This window comes from Coregonus lavaretus, assembly GCF_964263955.1.
Source record: "Coregonus lavaretus genome assembly, chromosome: 16".
Taxonomy (NCBI): Eukaryota; Metazoa; Chordata; class Actinopteri; order Salmoniformes; family Salmonidae; genus Coregonus; species Coregonus lavaretus.
The window spans coordinates 25,935,935-25,962,526 of NC_140003.1; the positions used below are offsets into that span (position 1 = coordinate 25,935,935).

Sequence of the window (26,592 nt, forward strand, 5' to 3'; positions counted from 1 at the left end):
GCAGCCAAAACAAGAGATAAACAGATAAAACAGGAGGAATAGGATGAGTCGGGCCCAGGGCTTATAATAAGGTGGCAAAGTTAGGTTGCTTTGTAGCAAACTCAGCACAAGCCCTGGATGCATTTAAGTTATATTGTTTAGGAATCAATGGGTAAATATTAATAATTGAAATGGCCATTGAACACATTCCCAGATCCCAGGCAGTAGCTTTAAAAATGCAATAGGAAGCGTGCACAAGCACAGGCAGGGATCACAGCAAACCTCACTGAAATATGAGCTTTACGTTACGAGAGGGAATCGAAAGGAGAAAAGGGTTTCTCTCCAAACTCATTTTGAAGAAGTAATTTTGTCTCCAGGCACTGGACGTGTTCATAAAGTCAGCTGCCAATCACACATAGGTTTGCTGTGAAGAAACTGACTACTGTGAAGTGAAGGAAATTACTTTTTTCTTCTCCCATTTGAAAGGAGAGTAAAACAAACCAGCTTGCTTCGCTCACCCTCTCTGTTCTGTTAAAAATGTGGGTTAGAAGAACACTGGGCCCAGTGTCTTCGCAGCCATTTGATATGTCTTCCTTTTATTTATAACTGACAGCTTTGTTTTTAAGCCGTAGCTTAAACTGGCAATGGCCGCTGCCAGATTCAACAACATCCCCAGTCTCTCTGCAGGGGGAAGAAACAGATCAAACAATCTGTCCTCGTCCTGAGGAGATGAGTTAGAACTAAATGGCATTCAGTGGAACAAGCAGGAGGTGCTCATTCAGTGGTTTATACCAAGGTTACCTAAATATAAACAGATCAGGCATAATCCTAAATAATTCCCCTGCTATGATATCCTAAACCTGAGCACAGGCTAGGGACAGGTAGGTAGCTACACTAACTTTGGTGGGTGAGTGAGTTGCACAACTTTATGAAAGCCACAGAGGTTGAATAGTATGGTACACGGAGCACTTGAACACCAGACTAAACTAACTAACTAATATCGTGGGATATTAGTTAAAATAACAATGGTACATGACAAGGGCCTGTGAGTTTTGGTTTTGTCCTGACAACGTGACCTGACCAGTGCCCTAGACATTAGGTCATCATTGTGAATAAGAATGTGTTCTTAACTGACCTGCCTGGTTAAATAAAGGTTAGATAAATAAACAGGCATTAAGTGAAGACTGGTTAGCCCGAGGCAGGGTGGGATATGATTCAGTCAGTCAGTGTGTTTCCAGTCTGATTGGGGAAGCCTGCAGTAATGTGGTGACATCGGAAACAGTGGAATCTACAATCTAAAACAGGCAGCTGCTGGCTGCCAATGGGCCCCTCTGGAAAACACAGCCAGCCAGCCAGCGAGGAAGCGTGAGAAATAAAAAGACTGCAAAAACGTACTGCGGTCCAAAACGGGACGTCTCATTTAATATCTCCAGCATCTGGAAATGAAACGATTTCCTAGATTAGTCTGCCAGACAAAAAACCTAAACAGAGTAAGATAGTGGTTGCATCACCACTCTGCTGATGTTATCTCCATTTGTCAAAGCGTCAGTCAGTTTCCTAAAGCTCCAATATGCTGCAGGAGCCATGTTTGCACCAGAATTTTCACTGTGCATAAGTCATATTGGAGGAGAGGTAGTGTAGGTCTCCAAGTATGTTAGTTCCGCAGGGGCAGTTGGCCAATAGTCAAAAGGTCAGAGGTCACAGTAACACAGTTACCGTAAACCTAACCATCCCATTGGCTGACGATCGTATCGTCGATACCGTCTCCACACCAGCCGAGCGAGGCCTGAGACACAAGCTGTTTTGCATGATGTGATGTAATCTTTAACTGTACAAAGCAGCACCGTACTGGCGCCTGTGCCATGTGGGAGTGGAATAAGTTGATATATTTAGTGCTTTAAGAGCCATGTCACTGTAGGAAAACATTACATGACACCAGAGGTAGTGGTTTCTGGAGAAAAGAGCAGTTTCCCAAACACTAAAGCGATCTTGGCAGGGGCCATCGGCAGACATTTGGTGATAGTTGCCAAAAAACGTTATGATGACTTGGGTTTCACTTCTATCCTGGGCTGCCTCTATGCTGTAACTGTAACGGCTTGGTCTTAACTCAGGGTCTGCAGAGAGAGCCAATTGCAAGCTATACATAGGGAGAACATGAGGGAGGAACTAGGGGAGAAAGAGTGATATGAGAGAAATGGGAGAGAAAAAGAGATAAAAGAGAGAAGGGGTGAGGGTTTGTTTGCCTGTGGTGATGTCAAGATCAAAGGTCCACCTGTGTTTAATCTAAAGTAAACACAGCTTCAGTGGAGGAGATCACCAAACACTGATTCTTATTGGAGGATCAGACCATCAAAGCACCCACAGACTTCAGTGTTAGTGTTAGAAAAGATGATACTTACAAATCGGGATGAGTTGTCATTTCTCACAGTTTTAGCATTCCCAAAAGCTGAAAAGAAACATTTCAACATGAGTATCAGTCAGGTAGACAGGGCAACCAAACTCAGTATATTTTACATTTTGATAGACCATAAGTCTGTATTACTTCAAGTAAGTGAAAGGTTATCATCAAGCAAGCATCACTTTCTCTGCTAAATCATAGGCACTAACTAACACATACATACTGATGGCTTAGTTGGTGCTCAGTTCATCAAATCTACTTAACAGTGCCTGTCGAACCTGTAAAAGCTGATCATATTCTACCTAGTCCTCACTTATCTGTCAATCATGCAACACCTAGATGGTCACAAAGCCTTTTGGTCTGATGTCTAATCAGTCCCATTATGTTATTGAGGGTCTGGATTAAAACAAAGCTCGGAGGCTTTCAAAGCATAAGGCTCAACATAGCAGTCTCGCTACATTTAAGTCAGTGGTTGTGTGTGAACTGTGCACTACACATAGTACAAAATGATGAAAATGACCAGAGACCATCAATTATAAGTTTGCAGTATTTCATAGTTCAACACACATTTCTTAACACAATGACCATACAAGAAAAGACCCTGAACAAAGAAAGTACAAAATTGCACATTAAGTACACTCCTTTAAGCAGGCTGAAATTTGTGGGAGCACCAACTACATTAAAACTATATTATTAGTGTTCTCTTCCTACCTCCAAAACTCACATTTTACACTAAACAGCATTCATTTGTCGTTCAACACAGCACTGTGGGGTTGTAAAGTACTTAAATCGGCCACCTAATTAAGGAGTGTTGATTAAGTTAATCATTGCTAACTACAGCAAGTCTATGTCTGTGGTGTTTTCAAAAACAGGTACATTGGGAGCCTGAGCCTAAAAGACAAGAGCCTTGTGGAGCAGGATTTCTCTTCCCATCGCTCCCTCTCGTGCTCCCTCTCCCACCCGCCCTCCCTCCCTCCCTCTCGTGCTCCCTCTCCCACCCGCCCTCCCTCCCTCCCTCCCAATCTCTCCCGCTCTCTCTCCCACCCACTCTCTCTCTCTCGCTCTCTGTGTACCTAGGGGTCATTACAGCCTGTAGCTGCTATACTCTTACTGAGTGTGTTCTGGGCCTGGCTCTATAGTACAGCAGCTAAGTACTAGGCACCGATAGGCTGGCTTCATCATTCATGAGCATTTCCTGACTACAGATCTCCAATTAAAACACTGCTGTCTTTGGCTCCTGAGTGGTGCAGCGGTCTAAGGCACTGCATCTCAGTGTTTGAGGCGTCACTACAGACACCCTGGTTCGATTCCAGGCTGTATCACAACCGGCCGTGGTTGGGAGTCCCATAGGGCTGCGCACAATTGGCCCAGCATCGTCCGGGTTTGGTTGGTGTAGGCCGTCATTGTAAATAAGAATTTGTTCTTAACTGACTTGCCTAGTTAAATAAAGGTTAAATAAAAAAATAAAAAATGACGTGTGTGAGAAAGAGACCGGTACGAGAAAAAAAGCAAAACTATCTGTGTGTTAAAGTGGGTGTGTCCCTGATGCCTCGGCCATTCTAGTTGAGCCCCATCCCACTCTGAACCTGAAGCATGGGAGCCACTTCCACTCGCATATATAAGCCCCTCCTATTCTGAACTTGCATGGGAAAGAGCGAAAGGTGGGTGGGGTTAGAACACTCACCCTCCAACACGGGATTGGACTGCAGCAGCTGCTCCTTCACCTTGTTCACCTCCTGGCCCTTCCCACACACCGCCGCCACATATGACATCACCAGCTTACTGGCCTCTGGAACAGGAACAGACAGAGAGAAAGACAGGGTTAAAGGTCATTCTCATCTAGATCTAGACAGGGCTGAGGCAAGAGCCCCTCCACACACCACACTCCCAAACCCCAAAGTCCTCCATTACGCCAACCCTAGCCTCACCCCAGAATCCCCCTTACATCACCCCCCAGCGGCCTCTACAGAAACAGGGTGTGTACCCTCTCTGGGGTCCCTCTCCACTGTTCACACACTCCATAACCACCAACCATCTTGTTTACTTGGATGGTGTTCATTATTTGATTGATTATTACAGTAATCATAATCAATAATAGTCCTGACCTCACTAGACACTGGACACCTAGAGACACATTATATATGAGAACTTGTTGAGAACATGTACCCAGATCCAGCCTTTTAAAAGCTGGGGTTAGAATCTGTGCGCCTTTATGAGTTTATGTGCATTGATATGAATATGAAATGCTCCCGAATCATCCTCTTCTCAGCACAGAAATCATTATGCTAAACGTTACATGGTTTGTAGTATTAGTGTAATGTTCTGTCCAGACTCCAGAACATCCCTAGCCCTAGTCGATGAGATGACTAACGGTCTGGAGCTGACTGTGACCCAGAAACCAAAAATAGAGAAACAAAAGCAGAGAGGAAATCTTAAGAGGGCCTTTGACCCCTAGATATAGATTGTTAGGAGAGAGCGGGTAGGGGGAAAGCAGGAAATCAGCACAAGAGTTGAGGGATCCTAGAAATGACATACAATAATTGCACAACATAGAGCCCTCAAACTCAAATCTGGACCTCGAAGCCAGTTCCACTGCTTTTCTTCATTGTTCCCCTCTAATCAGGGACTGATTTATCAGGTGTGTGCAATTAATTGTCAGGTAGAACAGAAAACCAGCAGGCTCCGGACCTTGTAGGTTAAGAGTTGAATACCCCTGACAGAGTATAGTATCAGTAACAAACCTTACAGTGAGTAAGCCAACAGTCCTCTATATCATGTTGTGCAATATCAAAAAGGTATAAAGTAAGATCAAAAGGAGATTGTTTCTGATTTGTAACTATTTATAACCATCATAACTAAACATGCTGAGGCACTCCCTAGATCATAAAGGTATTGTCTGACACAATCAGTGACTACTTTTTAATCAATCATCCATTTATTTACTATCTCACACATATCAGATCTTCCTGACTGAAGTCTTGAGATGTTGCTTCAATATATCCACATAATTTTCCTTCCTCATGATGCCATCTATTTTGTGAAGTGCACCAGTCCCTCCTGCAGCAAAGCACCCCCACAGCATGATGCTGCCACCCCCGTGCTTTACGGTTGGGATGGTGTTCTTCGGCTTGCAAGCCACCCCCTTTTTCCTCCAAACATAATGGTCATTATGGCCAAACAGTTCTATTTTTGTTTCATCAGACCAGAGGACATTTCTCCAAAAAGTACGATCTTTGTCCCCATGTGCAGTTGCAGTTTTGGAGCAGTGGCTTCTTCCTTGCTGAGCGACCTTTCAGGTTATGTCGATATAGGACTCGTTTTACTGTGGATATAGATACTTTTGTACCTTTTTCCTCCAGCATCTTCACAAGGTCCTTTGCTGTTGTTCTGGGATTGATTTGCAATATTCTGAGGTCTTGGCTGATTTCTTTTGATTTTCCCATGATGTCAAGCAAAGAGGCACTTTGTTTGAAGGTAGGCCTTGAAATACATCCACAGGTACACCTCCAATTGACTCAAATGATGTCAATTAGCCTATCAGAAGCTTCTAAAGCCATGATATCATTTTCTGGAATTTTCCAAGCTGTTTAAAGGCACAGTCAACTTAGTGTATGTAAACTTCCGACTTCAACTGTATCTCTTAATACCATCCATATTGGACTTCTAAGGAACTACTTGTTAGTGGGACTCTTCAACCATTCAAATCTGCAGAAATGTATGTTTGAGGTCAGGTATGCAAGTTTAGATTTGCAGAAGTATTAAATTGATGACGCTCAGTATGGTCAGAAACAAATGCACTGAAACACTCCTGTCAGGCACTGCACTCAAGGCAGTAAGATAAATACATTAGTCCTCCTCTGAAAAACACCTTAGCAAGTAAAAGATTACCATGTCTTCACAAGATGACTCCATAATGAATTGGACTAATGTATTTAGGGTAACACTGTGTGACCCCAGTCACCCCAAACCGACAAACCCAGACCCATTTTCATCAGCCTCATCTACCCCCTGTAAACCTACAAAAAATTATGAGGGATTACCCAAAATCCTAACTCATCTCATTGCCCTGGATTTGCTGATTCATTTCCTGGATTGGGACTTGAAACACATCAGTGGTTGGCACACAGAAATGCCAGTATTTACTGTAGAAACCCTCTGCCCCCGCCCACACTGACAAAAGTAGGAAGAAAGACACAAAAACAAATGGTGTGGTTGTAATGTACTGTACACTGTTGTCAGCAGATTGTAGAAAGCTACGTGGCTGCACTTGACTTCATTAGACTAAAAATAGTTTGTTTTGCATTTGAGGGAGAAAAGGAGTTATATAAAAACAATAGTGAACTCTGTGACCTCTGTGTCATTGCTAAGGTGACCAATTAATGATGTTGAACAATGTCACACCACTTGACTAACATTAATGTTCTGTATCAAAGTAATTAGGATGTTAACATTGGCCTTGCAGTGACAGATAATCCAAGGCCTTGTAATCAAAGCACCAGTTAACCACAGAACGGTTTCAGGGCTGTGGGATATCTGCTGGTATAAACATCAATGTATTTCTGTCTCTCCTTTAGTGAGATGAAGGCCACTTGTAGAGAGTTTAATGGGAACCAAATGGAGAGTCAAATGGATTGACAACATGTGCGTAAATCACCCAGTAGCCCACTCTTCACCTGGCAGGCACGTGTACTGCAGTTTGACTCTAGCCTCCAGGACTCCAGATGAGAAGTGCCACGCCAGCAGAAGAATTGTAATAATAGAACAGTTAGAACCACTGAGAATTATATTATTCTATTAATTCCAACACAAACGGATAGCACAAATGGGGCTTCTAACAGCTAAAAGATAATTGGTATGAAACTTTTTTTTATAAACATAAGTCCTGGTTTTATCATGTCAGATTTTCAAAGCCACGTCACCCAGAGCACTGTACTATCGAATGAAAGTCCCTCCGACAGTCTTGTGTTATTATACCAGAAATTAGAAACAGTTTGGTTAGAGGCAGAGAAGAATGAAACTGATAAAAAGAGGAACAGTAGACCACAATGTTATGTGAAGTTGGCTTCTGATAGCTTTGGTAAGTGATGTAACACAAAACTACCAAAGAAAATGAAGAGAAGCTTTCATTTTAACTGATGTCAGAGGGTGTGATGGTGATATCGTCATATACAGTGAGGGAAAAAAGTATTTGATCCCCTGTTGATTTTGTACGTTTGCCCACTGACAAAGAAATTATCAGTCTATAATTTTAATGGTAGGTTTATTTGAACAGTAAGAGACAGAATACAAACAACAAAATCCAGAAAAACGCATGTCAATAATGTTATAAATTGATTTGCATTTTAAATGAGGGAAATACGTTTTTGACCCCCTATCAATCAGAAAGATTTCTGGCTCCCAGGTGTCTTTTAAACAGGTAACGAGCTGAGATTAGGTGCACACTCTTAAAGGGAGTGCTCCTAATCTCACCTTGTTACCTGTATAAAAGACACCTGTCCACAGAAGCAATCAATCAATCCGATTCCAAACTCTCCACCATGGCCAAGACCAAAGAGCTCTCCAAGGATGTCAGGGACAAGATTGTAGACCTACACAAGGCTGGAATGGGCTAACAAGACCATCGCCAAGCAGCTTGGTGAGAAGGTGACAACAGTTGGTGCGATTATTCGCAAATGGAAGAAACACAAAATAACTGTCAATCTCCCTCGGCCTGGGGCTCCATGCAAGATCTCACCTCGTGGAGTTGAAATGATCATGAGAACGGTGAGGAATCAGCCCAGAACTACATGGGAGGATATTGTCAATGATCTCAAGGCAGCTGGGACCATAGTCACCAAGAAAACAATTGGTAACACACTACGCCGTGAAGGACTGAAATCCTGCAGCGCCCGCAAGGTCCCCCTGCTCAAGAAAGCACATATACAGGGCCGTCTGAAGTTTGCCAATGAACATCTGAATGATTCAGAGGAGAACTGGGTGAAAGTGTTGTGGTCAGATGAGACCAAAATGGAGCTCTTTGGCATCAACTCAACTCGCCGTGTTTGGAGGAGGAGGAATGCTGCCTATGACCCTAAGAACACCATCCCCACCATCAAACATGGAGGTGGAAACATTATGCTTTGGGGGTGTTTTTCTGCTAAGGGGACAGGACAACTTCACTGCATCAAAGGGACAATGAACGGGGCCATGTACCGTCAAATCTTGGGTGAGAACCTCCTTCCCTCAGCCAGGGCATTGAAAATGGGTCGTGGATGGTTATTCCAGCATGACAATGACCCAAAACACACGGCCAAGGCAACAAAGGAGTGGCTCAAGAAGAAGCACATTAAGGTCCTGGAGTGGCCTAGCCAGTCTTCAGACCTTAATCCCATAGAAAATCTGTGGAGGGAGTTTCGAGGCTGCCAAACGTCAGCCTCGAAACCTTAATGACTTGGAGAAGATATGCAAAGCGGAGTGGGACAAAATCCCTCCTGAGATGTGTGCAAACCTGGTGGCCAACTACAAGAAACGTCTGACCTCTGTGATTGCCAACAAGGGTTTTGCCACCAAGTACTGTTTTGCAGAGGGGTCAAATACTTATTTCCCTCATTAAAATGCAAATCAATTTATAACATTTTTGACATGCATTTTTCTGGATTTTTTTCTGTCTCTCACTGTTCACATAAACCTACAATTACAATTATAGACTGATCATGTCTTTGTCAGTGGGCAAACGTACAAAATCAGCAGGGGATCAAATACTTTTTTCCCCTCACTGTATAGGGAGCATGGAGACTTCCCTGCCAATTCAATATGGCCAGCACCTGGGAATCACATGTGCCAAAGTATATAACTAGCCAGCAAATACCATTCTTCCATGATTCTGTGTAGCATGTGTGATTTCTTACAGTTAATCTTTACCTATAGAACACATTCCAAGATTAAAACATAGATTTTTATACAAGTTGACAGCACACCATGACAAAACATAAATAATGGAGGTGTATTTAAAGAGTTGTCACTGTTTATATGGTTTTGTCTGACTTTAATTTTATTGTCAGAGTTTGTTTCCATAAGTCAGTCCCTTTGTCTTTACACTGCATTGTTTTGCTATGCCTGCATGTACATTTGTGACTCGTTTCAGGAAACTAGGCATATGTCGCACGTCACTACTTCACAGGAGAGGCATTTTTTTGGGCAGAAATGGCTTCTGGAACATGTGAACATGTGCCTTAATAACCAACTTGTATTCCATCCGTAAATACAAATAAAATTGTTAAATTACGAGCCTAGTTGGTTTAGCCACGGAAAAAGACAGGAACCTTCCCGCTAGCCATGATTGGCTGAGATAATGGTTGGGCTGGACATGCTGGGAGATGAGTATGGATTGGTCTGCCATTTAGCACGCTTCTGTTTATAACGTGAGCTGCTCAGTATGTGTTGATAGTACCTTCTACCGCGCCATTAAAAAAAAAATATAAAGTTAGCCATCGAGAACTACAAAAGTTTTGCTACTTTTCTCAACAACATTGATGCCCTGAATTTAGCAGGCGCTATCGACAGATCAGTTGGAAAAAAAAGGATTTGCTACTTTCTGCACACACCACGGTCAGTGTTTAACCGGAGTGACTTGACACAACACTGGCCAAACAAAACGGAGTTAAATGGTTCCAGTCTGCCGTGAAGCGTTCATCCATGTATACGTGAAAGAGTCTAGCTACATTTTCAGATATTCTAAGTTTCTAATTTTGTCAGAAAGTCGTTTTCATTGCAAGTTCAAGCGTACTGTTAGCTAGCTAGCAAACGTTAGCTTGCTGGCTCGCTAGCTAATGTTATGTGTATGATCTGTGTAGTAATATTATTTGAATCAGAAAATCATTTGCATTCTTCGTTATAGTCTAATATTAGCTAGCTAACATTGAACCTGAAGCTACGACAATGTTTGTATTGGTCGGTAGTAGTATGAGTTGGGATTATGCCGGTTCATTATTTAGCTAGCTAGCTAGCTACATGTCTAAACGAATGACAAAGACTGCATGTCTAAACAAAACATACATGACCCATCAAGTTAGCCAATAACTAATAATTATTAAATATCTTTATCTGGACACTTTCTGTTTTGATATATGCACCTTCTGTATCAAAACTTTTTATTTTATTTGATATAGTGTGCCTTTACCAGAGAAGGTAATGTGAAAAACAACATGACCTGCACCAAAGTCAGATTAGGATATAGGCCAAGGACTATATAAAGTGTATTTTTGCCTGGAGTTTTTCCTTATTTTAGGCTACTACTTTCACAACTTTTAGTCTTGAAATCTTTGGTTGTTTACTAAACTAAATCACTCTGTTTAGAAAATGGCCTCACATGTGAATCCTTAAAGAGATGGGGATAAGGCTTAAGAGGGTGTGAACTATGCTGAATGGGTGTAGACAAAGAAGAGCTCTCCAGTAGGTGTACCAAAACATTCAAGGGCCATTTCTCAAAAGTGGGGTTACAAGTTTACCAACTTTCAAAGCAGAATTACTTTCCCATTTTTCTTCAAATGATATGATAAAAAATATGATATACCATTTTCTAGCTCTGAGTCTCTACTTTCATCCAATGTAAAAAACAATTTCAAATGTTGCTACATAAGTTTGAGTCGGTCACATTTACGTTGCATCTGCCATTTCAGGTACAAACCTGACTTATGCTTTCCCAAAACAAATCCCAGTCCCAGCCCTGGTCTGGTAGGCCGTAGGTTTATCTAACTCTAATCTAAATCCTACTGTTCTTGTGGCTACTGCTGTCTGCCTGCATGCCCCCATCATTGAGTTTCCCTCAGCTACAAGTTCTACAGACAGAACAGAATGTTCTAGAACACTGGAAACAAAACACAGGCCTACAGGACTTATCTAGAAGTCTCAAGATCACTTAACCCTTGTGTGGTACATTCGAAAGATTTACATTTGACATTTTAGTCATTTAGCAGAGACTCTTATCCAGAGTGACTTACAGTTAGTGATAGTGAGTGCATACATCTTCATACTGGCCCCCCTGGCCCCCCATGGGAATCGAACCCACAACCCTGGCGTTGCAAGCGCAATGCTCTACCAACTGAGCTACACGGGGCCACGTGTTGTAAACGTCTATGTATTGATATGCTATTTTGTAACAGTGTTACAATACAACAATAGAATTGATGTACTGCAATGGCAAAATAACTTTTACATTGAACCATGCTTTGTCCAGAATATTTTACTAATACAGTTGATTCCTCACAAATGTGAGCTCAAAATATAATGGGCCTATTGTTTGTAGGCTACCTCAAATCGAATCAAATTTCATTTGCCACATGCGCCGAATACAACAGGTGTAGACCTTACAGTGAAATGCTTACTTACAAGCCCTTAACCAACAATAAAAAATAAAAAAATAAAGTGTTAAGTAAAAAATTGATAAGTAAAAAATTGAAAATAGCATATAATTAAAGAGCAGCAGTAAAATAAAATAACAGTAGGGAGGCTATTTACAGGGGCACCGGTTAGTCGAGGTAATATGTACATGTGGGTAGAGTTAAAGTGACTATGCATAAATGATAAACAGAGTAGCAGCAGCGTAAAAGAGGGGGTTGGATGGGGTGGGGGGGGCAATGCAAATAGTCCGGGTAGCCATGATTAGCTGTTCAGGAGTCTTTTGGCTTGGGGGTAGAAGCTGTTAAGAAGCCTTTTGGACCTAGACTTGGCGCTCCGGTACCGCTTGCCGTTCGGTAGCAGAGAGAACAGTCTATGACTAAGGTGGCTGGAGTCTTTGACAATTTTTAGGGCCTTCCTCTGACACCGCCTGGTATAGAGGTCCTGGATGGCAGGAAGCTTGGCCCCAGTGATGTACTGGGCCGTACGCACTACCCTGTGTAGTGCCTTTCAGTCGGAGGCCGAGCAGTTGACATACCAGGCGGTGATGCAACCAGTCAGGATGCTCTCAATGGTGCAGCTGTAGAACTTTTTGAGGATCTGAGGACCCATGCCAAATCTTTTCAGTCTCCTGTGGGGGAATAGGCTTTGTCCTGCCCTCTTCACGACTGCTTTGGTGTGTTTGGACCATGATAGTTTGTTGGTGATGTGGACACCAAGGAACTTGAAGCTCTCAACCTGTTCCACTACAGCCCCATCGATTAGAATGGGGGCGTGCTCAGTCCTCTTTTTTTCCCTGTAGTCCACAATCCTCTCCTTTGTCTTGATCACGTTGAGGGAGAGGTTGTTATAATATATAATAATAATATAATATGCCATTTAGCAGACGCTTTTATCCAAAGCGACTTACAGTCATGCGTGCATACATTTTTGTGTGTGGGTGGTCCCGGGGATCGAACCCACTACCCTGGCGTTACAAGCGCCGTGCTCTACCAGCTGAGCTATCCTGGCACCACACGGCCAGGTCTCTGACCTCCTCCCTATAGGCTGTCTCATCGTTGTCAGTGATCAGGCCTACCACTGTTGTGTCGTCGGCAAACTTAATTATGGTGTTGGAGTCGTGCCTAGCCATGCAGTCATGGGTGAACAGGGAGTACAGGAGGGGACTGAGCACGCACCTTGTGTGCACAGGAGGCTGCTGAGGGGAGAACGGCTCAAAATAACGGCCGGAATGGAGCAAATGGATTGGCATCAAACACCTGGAAACCATGTGTTTCATGTATTTTATACCATTCCACCTATTCCGCTCATTAACACGAGCCCATTCTCCCCAACTAAGGTGCCACCAACCTCCTGTGCTTGTGTGGTACATTTTAGAACCCTCAATAGTGTTGCTCGTAAGTGTGTTAACCCATTATAGTGCGTGTTTGATGACATTCATCTAAGTGTTAACTCCCCATTAAATGGTGGGCCTATTGCATTTGTTTGATGGAGGACTTGTCTCACCAGTCTTTCCAGCTCCACTCTCTCCTGTGATGAGGATACACTGGTCTTTATCCTGGTCCCTCAGGGAACGGTAGGCCTCGTCTGCCAGGGCATAGCTGGAACACACAACAAGCACATCCACATTGGCATACATTCACAGTCCAAACACATTGGATATTCAATTGCATCACAGATGTAGGTCCATCATTTCAAGGAAACTTCTTGGTCATACACAACACATCCATTCCCATATCATCTATCATTCAAGCTTTTCTATCTTATGTGACACAGGCCAACTACATAGAATCTCAGAGTCTATTAGTTTCAATCTACAGAATATTCCTGTTTCTCCATTGCTCACTGGGTTGATATTAGTGCTGTCCCAGACTAAAAATTATCTTGGTCGACCGAAAGTCGTCTGTTATTTCAACCAATCGATTGGTAGAAATTTTAAAACATGTATTTTTCCATATATTAGACACACCCTATGTGTTTAATAAAATCAACTATATAGGCATTGAGCTTGTCTGAATGCTTTAAGCTCACTGTTTGATGAAATAAGACACAAATGATGGCTTAAGAGGGAGCCAGAAATCAGGATAACCATAAGAACACGAGGAGTCTGCAAACTTTCTCATGCGGAATGCCAATTTATCGTACCATTTCTACGTGCCAGTTATGGTTTTCATATGCACATTCTCGTGGAACAGTTTCATTTCATTTATAATAACGTCTTCATATCTCAAAATCATTGTCATTTGGTTAATAAAGATTATTTCAAAATCTAAATGAAAATGATAAACCTAAAAAGTAACTTATATTGCCATTGCCAACTATTTAAAAATAGCCTATAAAGCCAATAAATAAAAAAACATTGTAGTGGGCAGTTACTAAATTGACAAAACTCGTAACCGGAATGAAATAAACCAAAACTTGTTTCTCACAAGTGTAGCCTAGGTTGTGCGCTCGGCACACAACCTGTCCACTCCAACAATGAGAACAGTAAAAAACTGGAATAATAATATATTGAATGCATTAAGAGACATTACCGTAACCAAAACAAACGTGGTCCTCTGTAGCTCAATTGGTAGAGCCCGGCGCTTGTAACGCCAGGGTAGTGGGTTCGATCCCCGGGACCACCCATACGTTAAAATGTATGCACGCATGATTGTAAGTCGCTTTGGATAAAAGCGTATGCTAAATGGCATATTATTATTATTTATCTCTAGACAAATTGCGCAACGTGCGCATTGAGTTCACAAAAAAACTAAATGAAATTCAAATAATTGAACCGATGTTGGTCAATTAGTTGTTTAAAAAATAAATAATCAACTAAAATGTCAGTTAATCGCTCAGCACTACTAATCACTGACACATTGCATCCCAGATCTAGGTCTGAATCTAGGTCGCATCGGTGGAACAATCAGATTTGTTTGTCCGACTTGGAGCATTATCATGTGGATGCATTTGTTCACTTTGCTGTGGTATTGGCACTGTTGTATTGACCTGGTCGCATTTAGTCCATTTGCTGTACTTAGTTAGCAGTGTCCCACTGATTACAATGCATTTCCAGCAGGATCACCTAGACTAAACTCTGATTGAAAAACAAAGATCTTCTGTGAGTGAAATGCTGGATGCTTTGATCTGAAGCCAGTGGCAAGTGTGTGGAAAATGGATAAGGCGCCATGCATGACATTTTGATTATCTTTGTTTAATGAGAGCAATCCTATTGAGCAGACAAAGTTGAGTGGAAATCAGTTGCAGCTGCAAGCTTCCATTGAGAGGCAATGAAACTTGAATGATGCATTTTGCATTAGCGTAACTGATATTACCCTAACTATCAAAAACAAGGGGACGGTGGTCAAAATAAATTGGGTAAAATGAACCCCAGCCATACATTCCAGGACGGTGACACAATGGGAAAGTGGGACAGTATAGCAGACTAACTGGATTCCCCCTAACAATGCTGGGATTGTCATTGTCCTGCTCTAATGGTTAAATATCAAGTGTGTGTGTGTGTAGTTTTGATGATGGATGACTGGGTGTTGCGGGAAAAACTAAAAAAGGGGACGTTGCTGACGTGCAAACCGATATTAAATTTTCTAATTGGTTAAAATTAGGTTAAGTTTAGGGTTAGGGGTTTGGTTAAGGTTAAGGTTAAGATAAGGGTCAGTTATAGATTTTGGCAAGTCGGGCTGTCAATGGGCAGCTTGTCAGAAAAGTCCCCTTAGTCTCTGCCAGGTGTTGCGGTGGTCTATACTTTGGAAGGGACACACCCACATTGTGTAGAAGCAGCCACCCTATTGGGTGAGGCCATAGTTCTTTATGGATAACCAGCCCACCAGACTCCAAATTAGCCCTGCAAGCCTGCAAAGTCTACCAGCTCCCATTTTCCTCTCCGTGTGTACTTTTCTACATTCATTACTCAGGAATTCTCCAGAGCCACCACTAATAATAGCTCTGATTGTGGAGGAAATGTTGCATGTAGTTTCCTTTTTGCACAAATCCCTTAACACCCCCCTCCATTCTAAGAAAAATGGCAAATGGTTTCTTTTTAAAAGGCAAGGTAAGCAAACTCTGGCAGACATGCCTTTGTAGATGCCACCTAGGTAGGTCTGCCCTCCAATATGACAATGAACTGAGCCTGAGGAGATTCATGTTTCAAACTACCAGGTAATTTAGTTGATGCCAGATGTTTTATACTCTGCATTCATTCCTGGTCCCAATAGGCTGTCTATGATATAGAAATAGAATACTAATTCTATGGTCTACGGTCCCCTTGAAATATCACTAATAATGGAGGTAATTTTGCAGGAATGTAGGCATCACCAACGAACTATCATGGTCCAAACACACCAAGACAGTCGTGAAGAGGGCACGACAAAGCCTATTCCCCCTCAGGAGACTGAAAAGATTTGGCATGGGTCCTCAGATCCTCAAAAAATTATACAGCTGCACCATCGAGAGCATCCTGACTGGTTGCATCACCGCCTGGTATGGCAACTGCTTGGCCTCCGACCGCAAGGCACTACAGAGGGTAGTGCGTACGGCCCAGTACATCACTGGGGCCAAGCTTCCTGCCATCCAGGACCTCTATACCAGGCGGTGTCAGAGGAAGGCCCTCAAAATTATCAAAGACTCCAGCCACCCTAGTCATAGACTGTTCTCCCTGCTCCCGCACGGCAAGCGGTACCGGAGTGCCAAGTCTAGGTCCAAAAGACTTCTCAACAGCTTTTACCCCCAAGCCATAAGACTCCTGAACAGCTAATCATGGCTACCCGGACTATTTGCACTGCCCCCCCACCCCATCCTTTTTACGCTGCTGCTACTCTGTTAAGTATTTATGCATAGTCACTTTAACTCTACCCACATGTACATATTACTTCAATTATCTCAACTAGCCGGTGCCCCCGCACATTGACTCTGCACCGGTACCCCCCTGTATATATAGCCTCCCTACTGTTATTTTATTTTACTTCTGCTCTTTTTTTCTCAACACTTTTTTTTTTGTAGTTTTATTTTTACTTTTTTTGTTAAAATAAATGCACTGTTGGTTAAGGGCTGTAAGTAAGCATTTCACTGTAATGTCTGCACCTGTTGTATTCGGCGCATGTGACCAATACAATTTGATTTGATTTGATTTGATAACAAATGGCTGTTTTCCCAAGTGTCTAATTTTAGTGGCATGTCCTGACCTCATTCCTCACCCACCCGAGGGGGATTGTGGGTATTCACTAGTTTTAACAATGTGAGTAATGTTATTAAGTAATTACATGACACTTCAGACCATAGACTGTCTAAGCTTCAGATGCACGCAAGATCTTTCACACGCCACAATCAGAGCCTCAGACCCACAGCAGTTCTACATACTTTATATTCAGACAATAATGTAGGCTTACATTATGTACATTATATTATTACATAATGTAGGCTTACAATGATTTAGGAGATTGGGGATTAACTCAGCCTTTTACTGAGCTTGTAAAGACTGAAAAACTGGAATCTATTAAATCGTATTTACGATCAGATATAAGGTATAACATGCGTATGTAACAGGGATCATTGTGGAAAGCAACATAACTTGCATAATCACAAAAAGCTGAACCATTGCAGACCCTGATATGCTTTGTGCACTGATTGACTTGACTGCTAGCCCAGCAGACAGCCGTGAGGAGGAGAGAGGCAGATGAATGTACGCCAGGCAACAGTTAAAAGTTGACACTGCATCCTGCCTGGCTGGCTATTAGAGATCTGGGTTCCACACCATCACATACAGTGCCTTCAGAAAGTATTCACAACCCTTGATTTTTTCCACATTTTGTGTTACAGCCTGAATTTAAAACAGATTAAATATAGATTTTTTTGTCACTGGCCTACACATAATACCGCATAATGTCAAAGTGGAACTATATTTTTTTAACGTTTTACATATTAATACAAAATGAAAAGCTGAAATGTCTTGAGTCAATAAGTATTCAACCTTTTTGTTACAGCAAGCCTAAATACATTCAGGAGTAAACATTTGCTGAACTCACTCTGTGTGCAATAATAGTGTTTAACATGATTTCTGGATGACTACCTCATCTCTGTACCCCACACATAAAATAATCTGTAAGGTCCCTCAGTCGAGCAGTGAATTTCATATACAGATTCAACCAAAGACCAGGGAGGTTTTCCAACGCCTCGCAAAGAAGGGCACCCATTGTTAGATGGGTAAAAAAAAAAAGCAGACATCGAATATCCCTTTGAGCATGTTATTAATTACACTCTGGATGGTGTATCAATACACCTAGTCACTACAAAGATACAGGTGTCCTTCCTAACTCAGTTGCCGGAGAGGAAGGAAACCGCTCAGAGATTTCACCATAAGCCAATTTAATGGCTGTGATAGGAAAAAACTGAGGACGGATCAACAACATTATAGTTACTCCACAATACTAACCTAATTGACAGAGTGAAAATAAGGAAGCCTGTACGGAAAACAAATATTCAAAAACATGCATCCTGTTTGCAATAGGGCACTAAAGTAAAACTGCAAAAAATGTCCTGAATACAAAGCGTTATGTTTGGGGAAAGTCCAACAACACTGAGTACAACTTTATATTTTCAAGCATGGCGGTGGCTGCATCATGTTATGGGTATGCTTGTCATCGGCAAGGACTAGGGAGTTAATAAAAATAAACGGAATAGAGCTAAGCACAAGCAAAATCCTGGTTCAGTCTGCTTTCCAACAGACACTAGGAGACAAATTCACCTTTCAGCAGGACAAAACTCACAGTGGTAATCGCTGCCAAAGGTGATTCTAACATGTATTGATTCAGGGAGTTGAATACTTATCTAATCAAGATATTAGTGTTTATTTTTAATACATTTTCCACTTTGACAATTAAATCAATTTGAATCCCATTTTGTAAGAACAAAATGTGGATTAAGTCAAGGGATGTGAATACTTTCTGAAGGCACTGTAGTGTTCTGGGCCAAGATCTGGTCCAGGGGCAGGCCCAGCCAAGCCACTGGCTATTCCCAGACCCGCCCAGCCCAAACACTAACCCACCCAGCCAGCTTAGCTCTAACCCATCCCTTACCCAGCCAACCCCAGCTCAGCCCTAACCCAGTCCCACCACTGGGTTCACTCCACTTACAGGAATCGGGGATGAGAGTTAGGAGGTCATGGGGCATTACATCACTGTTGAAATGTGCAGGGCATCCAGCAGATGTCTGTGCTTTGTACAAAACAGCCTGGCCGTTCGACATGAGCCAGACAAAAGTCAAGCATCACGTAATTTCCATGCCCTGAGAGGGGGGTGTTCGAGGGGCTGAGGAGTAGGGGGTAGTGATGGGGAGGGGGGGGGAACGACAGTTTCATATCAGGATATTATTTTTGACGATATAGCGTATCATTTTACAATATCGCAATATTATTATTGCACTAGTTTGCTGTACCGGCACCAAAACTCTTTTTAAATAGGGAGCCCATTTGTTTTCAGCACTTTACATTTCCATGACTGATCAAAACTCTTTTTCTCATGTTCTCTCGTCTCTGCAGCAGACATTTGGTGAGCAATATGTTTGGAACATTGAATCGCAATCAAATCCAGGGGTGAAAGTAAGCCGGAACGGTCCCGTACGGCGTCCCGGCAAAATAAATAGTGGGGTAAGCCGTACTGGTAAAACATGAGCCTAATACAATAATTAAAATATAAATTCCAAGAAAACTGTAGGTTATTACACTATTTATCATTAACGCATGTCAGTCACATGAAAAATGAGCAAATAGACTCCAAAATACTGTATGGTTCGATAACACCAACATTTTGCCAAGGCAGAGATTAGTGGCTGAGACTGAGATGCGCACGGACAGCAGTATAGCATCAATTAAGGTTACAAGACTTGTGTAGGCCTAATGAATGACAATCCCTGAATGTCATTCATAACACTTTTTGGTGTTTTGTAAGTGATGTCTCTTTGCATTTATCAAATGGCACGGTAAGGACGCCAAAATTATTATTAGAATGGATTAGCCTAATAGTTGGAATAGTAACTGAAGTCTGGACACTGAATCTAGGCCTCACATGTAGCCTATTATAATATTAAATCTTGCAGAATGAAGTGTTACTCGCAGTAAAATGATAGACCAAATGTTAATTTTGTCTCGGGAACAGGAGTGGAGAAATATTATTTATTTATTTCAGCATCTTGAGAGAATGCGAATGCGTGCTTAGGGACCTGTTGTGTAGCCTAAACGTGCAATTTCTTTCAGCAACATAAAAACTGACAGTATTTAATTTTCATCCACATAAAATATGCATCCAAGACTAAATGAAATACTTTTCAGAAACATGTTGGATCTTTTACACAGCTTTTAAAAGGTGCAATATGCAGAAATCGCTGTGCCATTTCCAGGTTGTAAAAATTCTAACTGTATCATCATTGTACCATCTAAACCGCTGTGAAATGTATTTTCAATAACCAAAAAAGAGAGAGAGAGAGAGAGAGAGAGAGAGAGAGAGAGAGAAAGAAAGAAGAGGTGTAGGGGGCAGCAGGGTGGAGTGATGCCTGGCACACCCTGATCACACACACACATCCAACAGCTGTAATTTGGGCCTCCTCATGGCAGCGGTGAGATGCAAAGCCACACTGGCATGAGGCAAGCGGCAGAAAATAGCCACTCAGCCTTTCTTCTCCTAACCCTGAGAATGAGGGAGGGAGGGAGAGGGATCTGAGACATGTAAACTGCTGCATCCGAAAGGGAAGGACGTCATTCCTCTCTCAACGCAGAGTTAAATTCCTCTGCAGACATGATTCATGGTTAGCATGATGAAAGTCAGTGATGAAACCATGGCCCACCCAACCTAATGGGGAACGACAGATCCTCCCTCAACCAACTGCAGAGTTTATTTCTGATATTGAGACGTTAAACTGTTTTAGGCCTACAGTACCAGTCAAAAGTTTGGACACCTACTCATTCAAAGGTTTTTCTTAATTTTTTACTATTTTCTACATTGTAAAAAAAGAGTGAAGACATCAAAACTATGAAATAACACATATGGAATCATGTAGTAACCAAAAAAAAAGTGTTAAACAAATCAAAATATATTTTAGATTCTTCAAAGTAGCCACCCAATCTTGATGACAGATTTGCACACTCTTGGCATTCTCTCAACCAGCTTCATGAGGTAGTCACCTGGAATGCATTTCAATTAACAGGTGTGCCTTGTTAAAAATGTATTTGTGGAATGTATTTCGTTCTTAATGCGTTTGAGCCAGTCGGTTGTGTTGTGACAAGGTAGGGGTGGTATACAGAAGATGGCCCTATTTGGTAAAAGACCAAGTCCATATTATGGCAAGAACAGCTCAAATAAGCAAAGATAAACAACAGTCCATAATTACTTTAAGACATGAAGGTCAGTCAATATGGACAATTTCAAGAACTTTAAATGTTTCTTCCAAGTGCTGTCGCAAAAACCATCAAGCGCTATGATGAAACTGGCTCTCATGAGGACCGCCACAGGAATGGAAGACCAGAGTTACCTCTGCTGCAGAGGATAAGTTCATTAGAGTTCCCAGCCTCAGAAATTGCAGCCCAAATGAATGCTTCAGAGTTCAAGTTACAGACACATCTCAACATCAACTGTTCAAAGGAAACTGTGTGAATCAGGCCTTCATGGTCGGATTGTTGCAAATAAACCACTACTAAAGGACACCAATAAGAAGAAGAGGATTGCTTGGGCCACGAAACACGAACAATGGACATTAGACCGGTGGAAATGTGTCCTTCGGTCTGGAGTCCAAATTGGAGATTTTGGTTCCAACCACCGTGTCTTTGTGAGACGCGGTGTGGGTGAACGGATGATCTCCGCATGTGTATTTCCCACCGTAAAGCATGGAGGAGGAGGTGTTATGGTGTGGGGGTGCCTTGCTGGTGAAACTGTTGGTGATTTATTTAGAATTCAAGGCACACTTAACCAGCATGGCTACCACAGCATTCTGCAGCGATACGCCATCCCATCTGGTTTGGGCTTAGTGGGACTATCATTTGCTTTTCAACAAGACAATGACCCAACACACCTCCAAGCTGTGTAAGGGCTATTTGACCAAGAAGGAGAGTGATGGTGTGCTGCATCAGATGACCTGGCCTCCACAATGCCCTGACCTCAATCCAATTAAGATGGTTTGGGATGAGTCGGACGGCAGAGTGAAGGAAAAGCAGCCAACAAGTGCTCAGCATATGTGGGAACTCCTTCAAGACTGTTGGAAAAGCATTCCAGGTGAAGCTGGTTGAGAGAATGCCAAGAGTGTGCAAAGCTGTCATCAAGGCAAAGGGTGGCTACTTTGAAGAATCTAAAATCTAAAATATATTTTGATTTGTTTAACACTTTTGTGGTTACTACATGATTCCATATGTGTTATTTCATAGTTTTGATGTCTTCACTATTATTCTACAATGTAGAAAATAGTAAAAAAATAAAGAAAAACCCTTGAATGAGTAGGTGTCCAAACTTTTGACTGGTACTGTATGTCTACATAGCGGTTTACATTGTGTTTACTGTTACACTGCTGAGTGTTTCTCTTATATCAAAAGTAATTACACAGTATTTAATGTACTTGCAGTAATGTTTTCCAGCGGCTTGATGTTATTCAAATAACAGCTAGCCAAGTTTGTAGGAAGCTCGATCATACAGTAGCAGGCTCTGATCTCATCCAGCTCAGACCAGCGAGTGGCTCTCCAGGGGCAGGTTCCAGGATATCCGTGTCTTGCACTGATTGAGCCACAGAGGAAGCTACCCTTTCCTGCTCCAGCCATGGGTCCAGGTGGCATGATTAATGTGACCACTGTGTCAGCCTTAGCCGTGACACACACAAACACAATGGGTCTAGAGTCACGACAGGCTACTGGAGCTCGGAACAACCTACCCAAAATGCAGGTGCTGGCAGCCAGGCGGATAAACAGAAAAAGGACAAGGAAAAAAACAGGGCTACTATCAGGAAGAGGTGTGCTCTCTAACAGGGCCAGGGTCTTTCTTCAGTTCAGACACATGTGAGTATCTGACAGGGCCATGTGAGTATCTGACAATGTGGCTGCTACATACATTTACATTTGACATTAGTCATTCATCCAGAGCAGCAGGATAATAATATGACTTATGCAGCAGGGGGATGTCGTCACAGGACGCCTATAAATAGTGGATCAATAATTAAGTACTTTTATATAACACTTTTCCCCAAGGCTCCAAGTGCTTTACGTACTATGAGACTACTGTAACACATTCCATCCATCATCATCTAGATAGAAGGACATTTATGAGGGTAACATGCTGCAGTATCAAACTTGAATAGTAGATAACACATGGAAAATCTGCAACAGGGTGAATAGAAATGTAAGCACCTCAATTGTAGTTAGGAGGATCCTCAAAGGAGACTGGCTACTATATATCAATGTGTTTTTCTCCTCAGACTTTCAGGGGGTCCTGGCTTTGATTTTATCAACTGCACTGCAATTTAGTGAGAGAACCTTCCACATATAAAGCTGTTGGTTTGATCCTTGAGAAAGTACCATGCTGACTAACAGACGTTTTTCCCCATACTAGATCAAAACAAGAAGAGTCAAAGCACTAGGCTATTTGAGGAACCTCGATATATACTTGTGAGGGCTAGCATCGAAAGGGGTAAAACATCAACCTTGCTAACTGAGTTAGAGTTGCATTTGGTCATAGAACAAACCCGATGATTAATTTCATTCTGCCCCAGACCCCCAAAAGAATATAATACATCTCTTCAGTGGGTGATAGACAGCTTTCTAAGTGGTGAGATTTGACAGTCAATCCCCTGGCTAACAGCCATAACCTACAGACAATTGGGAGTGTGTGTAGCCTCTGGGGTAGCATGTGTGCGTGACTGGCTTGTGTTCTGAGGGGAACCCCACCATCATCTCCTTTGGCCAGAAACACACACACCCCTCTCACAACAGGATGTTGGAAACAGAGGGATAAGTCAGGTCTGTTTTTAGCTCTAACAGTGCTACAGTAGCTTTAAAGCTTTTACATGTCTCTCCTGGCCCTGCATGATTAATCAGCTTCACTCCTTCGGTCCTGTTGTCTTCATCCTACAGCTGCCACCTCTATCCCAAGCATGGAGATACTACATGAAGATTAGAAAAGTTTATTAAAAAAGTGCCAGTCCTCAATATAACAACATTTGACAATTAAAAAGGTAAAGAAACTGAGGCTGACTGAATGAGATGAACGTCAGACAATTTGGATCCATCCCTCTACCATAAATACAGTGAGGGAAAAAAGTATTTGATCCCCTGCTGATTTTGTACGTTTGCCCACTGACAAAGACATTATCAGTCTATAATTTTAATGGTAGGTTTATTTGAACAGTGAGAGACAGAATAACAACAAAAAAATCCAGAAAAATCCATGTCACAAATTTTATAAATTGATTTGCATTTTAATTAGGGAAATTAGTATTTGACCCCTCTGCAAAACATGACTTAGTACTTGGTGGCAAAACCCTGTTGGCAATCACAGAGGTCAGAGATTTCTTGTAGTTGGCCACCAGGTTTGCACACATCTCAGGAGGGATTTTGTCCCACTCCTCTTTGCAGATCTTCTCCAAGTCATTAAGGTTTCGAGGCTGACGTTTGGCAACTCGAACCTTCAGCTCCCTCCACAGATTTTCTATGGGATTAAAGTCTGGGACTGGCTAGGCCACTCCAGGACCTTAATGTGCTTCTTCTTGAGCCACTCCTTTGTTGCCTTGGCCGTGTATTTTGGGTCATTGTCATGCTGGAATACCCATCCACGGCCCATTTTCAATGCCCTGGCTGAGGGAAGGAGGTTTTCACCCAGGATTTGACGGTACATGGCCCCGTCCATCGTCCCATTGATGCAGTGAAGTTGTCCTGTCCCCTTAGCAGAAAAACACCCCCAAAGCATGTTTCCACCTCCATGTTTGACTGTGGGGATGGTGTTCTTGGGGTCATAGGCAGCATTCCTCCTCCTCCTCCAAACACGGCGAGTTGAGTTGTTGCCAAAGAGCTCGATTTTGGTCTCATCTGACCACAACACTTTCACCCAGTTCTCCTCTGAATCATTCAGATGTTCATTGGCAAACTTCAGACGGCCCTGTATATGTGCTTTCTTGAGCAGGGGGACCTTGCGGGCGCTGCAGGATTTCAGTCCTTCACGGCGTAGTGTGTTACCAATTGTTTTCTTTGTGAGTATGGTCCCAGCTGCCTTGAGATCATTGACAAGATCCTCCCGTGTAATTCTGGGCTGATTCCTCACCGTTCTCATGATCATTGCAACTCCACGAGGTGAGAGCTTACATGGAGCCCCAGGCCGAGGGAGATTGACAGGTCTTTTGTGTTTCTTCCATTTGCGAATAATCACACCAACTGTTGTCACCTTCTCACCAAACTGTTTGGCGATGGTCTTGTAGCCCATTCCAGCCTTGTGTATGTCTACAATCTTGTCCCTGACATCCTTGGAGAGCTCTTTGGTGTTGGCCATGGTGGAGAGTTTTTGGAATCTGATTGATTGATTGCTTCTGTGGACAGGTGTCTTTTATACAGGTAACAAGCTGAGATTAGGAGCACTCCCTTTAAGAGTGTGCTCCTAATCTCAGCTCGTTAACTGTATAAAAGACACCTGGGAGCCAGAAATCTTTCTGAATGAGAGGGGATCAAATACTTATTTCCCTCATTAAAATGCAAATAAATGTATTTAAAAAAAATTGATACATTTTTCTGGATTTTTTTGTTGTTATTCTGTCTGTCACTGTTCAAATAAACCTACCATTAAAATTATAGACTGATCATTTCTTTTACAGTGGGCAAAGGTTCAAAATCAGCAGGGGATCAAATACTTTTTTCCCTCACTGTAACTTTCAAGGAAGCAGGGAGAGACTGTGTGGGCATTAGGCAAAGTCAAGACCCAAACACATTAAGAAAAACCTCTTTCATTCATTCAGCATTTTTCTTGAATAGACAACTGTTGTGCTCTTCAAATGTAATTATGTTTGATAATACACTGCACTTGGTTAACAATCTGGTATCTGCTTAAATACACTCTACACATTAGGCTAGTAAACAATAAGGGCACAGCCCAAGACACCATCCATTGCCCTCTATCTACACACATACATAACCCAGCACTCTAGAGGGGACAAAGGCATAGTACAACATAATGTCCTGTTGAAATAGCACAAGTACCACTTGACATGTCTCCGAGGAAGCAGTGGCCTGTCATGACCCGGAATCCCTACTGCGGGCCAGCCACTGGGCTCAAATCACACTACAGACACTGTTATTGCGGCTCTGACTAGCCGTCTAATGTTCCCCCCTTCCTCACCACACCGAGGAGGGAGTGACTGTTTACTCAGCCCCACGCCAGGAAACGAGGAGGGGTAAGGCGGCTTGAGAGGAACATCGTTGAGAGTAGGGGGATTGGGTACTTTTTCTAAATCTCATGTGCCAAAACAATGCAACTGCTCAGTGAAATATTAAAGTTGAAATGTGAAGTAAAGCTACTGGTGAAAAATGGGACAAATTCTTGTTTGAAAAAGACAACGAAAACAATGATGAACTTGAGAGCTGTGGATTTTCTTCAGTAGTCGGCACCATGGGTGTGTAAGACTCACTTTGATGAATGAATACGAGTAGCATTTGCCAATATACCAGCCACGAGCAAAAACAACGTTTGTTGGTTTAAACAGGCCTTCTAATAAAATGTACACTGTGAGATGTGCCAAATAAAGATGTGGCCAAAAGAAAATCTCCAGCTCAGGGCTCCAGCTCGCAATTGGTTTGCTAACTTGCTAGCTACTATGCATTTGGTTTGCAAACTAAG

At 42.3% G+C, this 26,592-nt stretch overlaps 1 protein-coding gene across 4 annotated transcripts in view; it reads right to left on the reverse strand.

Annotated features, from left to right (window-relative positions):
* Positions 1-26,592, reverse strand: part of LOC311143620 (unconventional myosin-Ib-like) — a 127,676-nt gene that overhangs the window by 50,233 nt on the left and 50,851 nt on the right. For all 4 annotated transcript variants that reach the window (XM_084179478.1, XM_084179475.1, XM_084179476.1 and 1 more), the window contains 3 exons: positions 13,259-13,353; positions 4,062-4,166; positions 2,379-2,425 (listed from right to left, as the gene is read on the reverse strand). In XM_084179478.1, coding sequence (XP_084035604.1) covers positions 2,379-2,425; positions 4,062-4,166; positions 13,259-13,353 — 247 coding nt within the window. The remainder of the gene's footprint in view (positions 1-2,378; positions 2,426-4,061; positions 4,167-13,258; positions 13,354-26,592) is intronic.